The following is a 7,009-nucleotide window of genomic DNA, read 5'->3' as shown; positions in this document are numbered from 1 at the left end:
TGGTGCGGTTGTCTCCTCTTGCCCCAGGCGGTTAAGCTAAGACCCTAAAACACACATCCTCTATCCGTGATACATAACCACAGATAGTAGAGGGCTCCCATCCCATCAGCATCGTTATACGTGTGGATGAAATTCCCTGTTCCATGGCCACAACACTGCAGCCAGGGATAAGGCAATGAGATGCTCCTTAAACCTAGCCAAAGTGCCAGAGGGGATCCCCCTAGCACCTGACCAAAAGCTTCCCCACAAACGACAAGGTCTCGCATCTTCTATAAGAAACTCGCATGTAGGAACTTGTGATGTGTGGGTGGCATCAGTGTTTCACACAAGTACACGGGACCTACAGTTTATCACCGAATCCGAACATCATATTTGGTCAAGAGGCTGTACAAAACAAATATAATAAAGGTGGTTTACCGTTGCCTTCCTTGAGGTGGTGGCTCACTCGAGAACATTTTTATCATGCTACAAAAGCACATCATATCACTGTGAATTTGAGTTTCGCCGAGCGTGCTATCATCATCAGCAGACGTAATTTTCATATTCGCCTACAGATTTGTCATATTTTTATATTTTGTTTCATAATCTTTGAAATTAAATAAAAGTAATACTAGTTATAAACTTATGAACTCCCCTTTAAGAACAGAAAATTTAACTATTTTATTTTTAAAAAATTAACAATATTTGCTACTCTGAGCAAGCCCCGCGTACAGCGTGTTTGTTTTGAAAATAAAATATTTTAATAGCATTAAAAACACGCCTAAGGAATCTTATGAATGAACGCGCATCGCTCTTTCTAGTAGGATATAGATAGTAAACTATGCGTTTCCCTATATACAAAGTTCAAACGCACGCACCCGACGACTACATTTTCGAATTCACATCGGACCCCACGACGCTCGAGCCATTCTCGGCTCTAAGTTCTCACAACAGAAGGACGATAGTCGCGACATGCGGCCGCACAGAACTGTGGTTTCTATTGGTGTACAAGTTTTAAGGTTTCTTGTGGTGTGCGTGTGTGGGTCTGTGTGAGTGTGTCTATTGCACTAGTTGAAAGCTAGAGGCCCCGAGAGATTGTTTACTACGACCGCTTCACTCCCGAAAAATAATGTCCTGACTATTTTCGACCACTTTGAACGGAAATTGGTTTTTATTTTTTTCGGTTTTTCGAGATTTTCGTGTAGTACTATGGCAGAGGAAGTGGATGGTGGTAAAGGTACGTACAGATAAGAATTTAGTTCTCAAATAATAGCAAAGAATGCGGCAGAGTAACGGCAACACGCCGAACTATGCCGGCGATAATGCACGCTGGTCAACAACTTCGCCTATGATGCGTAATGTAACCAGAGATCACGATTTGAATAAACATATTTACTAAAGATATCAAACATTTCCCACGTTTCCTGTTGTTTTTTCTTCAAATTTCCAAGACAATAACACGCCGTAGATGCCTGTTATAAGTAAATTAATACTTTGTAGGTCTTTAAACTTTTTTGGGAGGTAAACAAACATTTTCTGTAACAGGCCTTATTAACTAAGAATTTTTCAACGATATTTTTATAGTATTACCCTAATACATATTTATAAACAGTGTTTTCTAGTTGTTGTTATTTTTCAATATCGGTTTGTTGTTTAAATTATTTGTTGTTTTGTTATTCTGTTTTATTCTTATGTTTATTTCTGTTCAGAAACTGAGGAAACTGCATAAACGCTATCTTTGAATATCTATGCATGCTGGTTATATTTTTTCTTGTATCTATTTAATTATTTTATATTTTACTTTTTATTAATATTAAAGAAAATTCCGGGATTATCTAAAATCTAAAAAAGAATTAAACATATTTTTATTTGTTTTGCCTATTAATTAACTATATTTTGAATTATTTTTCCGGAATTGGTGTAATTACTTATTTGTTTTTTATTATTCTATTTAGTTCTTATTATGTATTGATGTTTACCAGGATTTTAATGGTAAATAAACAAACTACATTTGACGAAGTACCTAGTTTATTATGTTATTTAATCTATGGTTAATCTCAATAACTCTGCACTTTGATTATTTCTCTACCAGCTTAACAAACATTTTTAAATTATTCTATTTGGTACACATTAATTAGTTTTATTATTTATTTACTTTTTTGTATGAAATAATATTAACCTTGTATTATTATTATATTTTCCTTTAATTAGAAATTATAATTTGTTTTATTTATTGTTTTATATAATGACTAGGTATTTTTTTCTTGTATTTATATTTTATTTAATTCTTACATTAAGTTGTTAGGAAAAAATAAAAGCCTACTTTGTTTCTCAACATGTTGTTTTCACATGATTTCTCAACATATATGTTCTTATTCCCATCTTTTAGTTCTATTTTTACAAAATAATTTCTACAATTTTCCCCAATAAAATTTGTAAAATATCTTTCCTCCTATATTGATATTATTTATGCAGTTGCATTGGTTAATTTCAATAATTTTTTCTTACTACAGAGGACTAAAAAGAATTTTTAATTTTCCTTCAAATATTTATGTATAACAACCTTCTTTAAATTTTTATTTTTCAAATTATTATTATTTTAGTTGTTTAATACGATGCATAGGAAAAAAATTAAACGGATATGTTAATTGTATTGTACCTTATTTTTATTATAATAAATTAATACAAAATAACTAATAACGCAATACAACAAATATTAAACAAAAAATATTTAAAATATCTGTAAAAAAACGTATGTAATTTAATTTGCATTAATCGACATATTTTGTTATTTTTTAAGTAAAAAATATCTTGAAATATTTCAAATAGGTAATTTATTGAATTAAAAGACACTACCATTAAATATAATTTTTATTGGTCATAGCAAAATGTATATTGATTACTTTATGTTTATAAAAATATAAGATTGAAATTACTATTTTCATAATATTAATGTTATTTATTTCTAGCAACATTATTTCTGTTGAAACATATATAAATGCGAAAATTATACACCAATGTTTACAATGTTTGTTACTTTATTTTATTTTTTATTTTTTAAACAATACTACTAATTCATAACTTTAGATTTATTTTACTGCTTAGTATAATTAAAAAGAACTTTTATATCTAACACTTTACTTCTTTAGTTTCTGTAATAAATAATAGTGTACTACATTTTCTTTTCCATTATCCTGCATTATAGTATGTATAGATTAGTTTTCTAATTATTTAAAAGTCTATTTGTTATTGTAAAAAAACTTTAATTAAATGTGACTAAAAACCTTAACTGAGTTACACACATAAAAATTAAAAAAATAAAGAAAAAAAATATCATAATTTGATTCAGCGACTTGTGAAGATGAATGTCAAATATTAAAGCAATATCATGGCCCATGTTTAAAGTATTTTTCTCGAGAAGAGTTAGACTTCTCGTTTTTTTGCTAATAAATAGTGACAATAAAATATTTCGCATTATTTGCATTTAACACCTAATGATAAAGAACATTTAATGCCAAATTACCATATGTTTTAAATTAGTGTTACACATTAGATCGCAATATAATATCGCTATTTGTAAATGCAAATTTATATAAACTTATTTATCTTACTATTTTTATTACCTTAAGATCACTATTTATCCTAAAAGTATTCTCTATACATATAACTTTAACGCATATTTTTATTATTTCAGACCATTTTGATTAAATAAAACAAGATTTTCCACATCTGCTTTACTCACAGACTTTTTTCTGCTACCATATTAGATTTGCCGAACATACAATTTACGCTTAAGATATTTGATCAGACTGGAAAATGATATATGAAAAAATAAGTTAATAGTTTTTCTAAGAATATTATTAAATTTTTAGAAAGTTTCAATATCTGATCACGCATAAACGCACTGCGAATGCAAACCAGTCAAAAGGAGGAACAATTATCTGAAATAATTTTTGTCGCATTGCCACACAATATCACAAGAATGTGTAAACAAAACTATATGGAATTTTAATGTAATAAATTCATGAAATCTACTTAAGTTTTCTAAAATTTCTTATGACAAACAAGGACAATAACATTAATTAACCGATAACTAAAAATAGAGACACACCATATTTATTTATTTATTTTAAAGGATCCAAGGATATAATAATTATAACACATAATATATCTTTACATGACCACCAATTTCTATATATAACAAAAATACCTTACTGACGTGTTATCTATCATTCAATCCCTAATAAGCCTGAGGATGTCAAAAATGCCTTCAGCTCGGCTAACTGGGAAAATATAATCAATGAACTTACATATCATTGGAAAATAAGTTTATATTTAGTGTAAAATATAAAAGCTTATCTAAGCGGAAGATGCAGAAGTTAAAGTATCTAAAGGTGTACCTCAGGGATCTATATTGGGTCCTTTACTATGGAACGTACTGTATGATGGACTCCTTCGGATGGAATACCCAGCACAAGTAGAAGTCATAGCATAGGTAGATGATGTTGCGCTGATGGTAAGGGCTAAATATACCGAAGACCTCGTTAGAATTGCGGAAAGTGCATCGGAGCAGGTGTACTCATGAATGGATGAGGTTGGATTAGAAATTCGTGGAGTGCTTTAAGACTTTATGGGATACAAACCTTGGAATTCAGTTACTGTGAACGAATTTTTATAAAACTTTTTGCATTGTATTGTTAATAAGATATATTTTAAGTTTACCCATTTAAATTCGTTGCTTTCACTTTAGTATTTAAATTATTGACAGTGATTCTTTAGCCTTATACATATATTATTTTTTTTTTAATTTTTTTTAGTTGTTTCTTGTGCCTGGAGGCTATGGTTAGATTAAAACACTAGTTTTTCAAGTCTCAGTAAAGAAACGGTATTAAACACTCCAAGACATAGGAAAGACCAAAAAAAAAATCCTGAAGAAGCATGACACAATAAATGCGAAACGTCGTCGAAAAACTATTGTTTTAATCTAACCATAGCCTCCAGACCCAAGAAACAACTAAAAAAAGATAATTTGGTATTTAAATAAACACACATATACAAATGCATATATACAAGATGGCTTCGTATTCCGGAAAAGCTCTGTATCAGGATTCCTATTTGAGATTTTCCAAACTTTTTACAAAATATGTGTAATGATAGTTCACATTTCAAAAATATTTTTTATAGATATACAGGGTGAGTCAAATATATATATATCTATATTTGTTTAGTTCAGTGAATTTGCTATAAAATTCCGATTCCAAAAATACCTTAATACCATAGAGTAAACACATAAAAAGTGGTTTTTGAATTATGACCACGTTCATGAGTACGTCAATCTAGACGTCCAGGAACCTTCGTATGAGAACTTCTAACTTCGCCGTTTATCAGCTTTTCAAATTGATAATGAATTGCACTTAAGGAACGTACATATTAATTAACGGACTATAAGAAGAAGATTAAATGAAGCAAATCTTATGTCAAGAAGGCCTGCTTCGGGACCAGAACTTACTAGGTGTGTTGACTAGGCCCAAAAGCAAAGGCATGGTCTTAATGTAAAAATTACGAAAAAATGGTAGTGTCTCCTTCAAAAGCGAATATTTCCAACAAAAATAAAGCTAATGAAATGAACCAAAAAACAAACCATCGAGAAAGGATATATCTACTTAGATGATAAAATGATTTTTAACTTGCTGTTTTAAGCATTCAAGGATCAATATTTTTGCGGCCCTCGTATAATTAACAGATGGGGAGTTTCATTTTTAATTTAGAAAAAAATACAAAAATGTCAAATAAATTGGCTACACACTGCTTAAAAAATCATCAAAATCGGCCCATTAAAACAAAATTTATTAACCTTTAAAATACATCAAAATTTTAAGGTGCCGATTTTTCCTGCCGGTGAATGTATTTCAAAAACTATACACTTTAGTCATATACTTTTCTAATGAAACAAACCTTTATTTTTTTACTAGAATCGAAAAATCAATTAATATATAGGGTGTTCACTTCAATATAAACGTTTGTTCTCCTTGTAAAAACCGCGTCGTATATGACGCGCCACCCTGTATAATTCGATTTCAATCAAAATTTCAATGACTAGAATATAAGCAGAATAGGTATACCTTATGCATTAGATTTATTTATTTCAGTAAATTTACTTAGAAAAAGAATTAAAAAATAAAAAAAATAAGAAGGAAATAATTAAGAATTTACAAAAATTACTAAAATAAAGAATTAAAAGCAACGAAAAAAAAATGGGTAAACATTTTAGTATTTTATCTATAAAACACAATACAGAAGGTTTCACATTAATACATTCAGAGTAATTGAATTCCGAGGTAAAAGTCTCTGGGCACTTCACTAAAATAGCGCCACACAAAACGGAGGCAGTTATTTTGGTCGGTAACCGAAAATCACCTAATGTACGTTTTCATGTGAAACAAACTGAAATTGTACCAAAGAAAACAAAAAAATATTTGGGGATTGTTTTCCAAGCGGGCGGAGGCTTTTCTGAGCATATCCGACATACAGTTTTGAAAGCAAAAAAACAGGGCGCCATTTTATCCAGAATTATACCAAACTGGTCTACCTTGGGTCAAACGAAACGCCGAGTGCTAGCTGCTGTACAAGCATCTACAATTTTGTATGGATCCGAAATTTGGGGAGAAACCTGCAAAATTCGGAGACATAGAGAGCAACTTCTTGCAGTACAATAGCCAAAAGAGTATGTCGTGGATACGGGACAATATCTGCGGAGGCTGCACAAGTTCTGAGCTCAATGGGCTCAATGGGCCCAATAGAAATAGAAATTGAAAAAAGAATGAAAAGGCAAGAACATTCAGGAATACCAGCGAAAGAAAGTAGAAATAGAGTTTTGGAAATATGGTGTAAAAAGAGGGAGTGAAAACAGAAATGGGAAAGGTAAATGGACTAGAACACTTATAAAGGACCCTAGAGTGTTGGATAAATAGCGAATATAGAGAACTGAGCTACGCCATGAGCCAATTTCCTTCTGGCCACGGTTGTTTCA

General features: G+C 30.5%; 1 protein-coding gene across 1 annotated transcript in view; it reads left to right on the top strand.

The window, feature by feature from the left end:
- The first annotated feature begins 886 nt into the window (after positions 1-886).
- LOC115878000 (protein lin-28 homolog) overlaps positions 887-7,009 on the top strand; it is a 55,594-nt gene continuing 49,471 nt past the window's right edge. The window contains exon 1 of the mRNA XM_030894355.1: positions 887-1,216. Within this exon, the coding sequence (XP_030750215.1) occupies positions 1,189-1,216 (28 nt within the window). The 5' untranslated portion in view covers positions 887-1,188. The remainder of the gene's footprint in view (positions 1,217-7,009) is intronic.

Source organism: Sitophilus oryzae, unplaced genomic scaffold (assembly GCF_002938485.1).
Source record: "Sitophilus oryzae breed Bouriz unplaced genomic scaffold, Soryzae_2.0 scaffold_1062_pilon_pilon, whole genome shotgun sequence".
Lineage (NCBI taxonomy): Eukaryota > Metazoa > Arthropoda > Insecta > Coleoptera > Curculionidae > Sitophilus > Sitophilus oryzae.
Note: the sequence above shows the minus strand (reverse complement) of the source record. Positions and strands in the feature narration are given on the sequence as shown.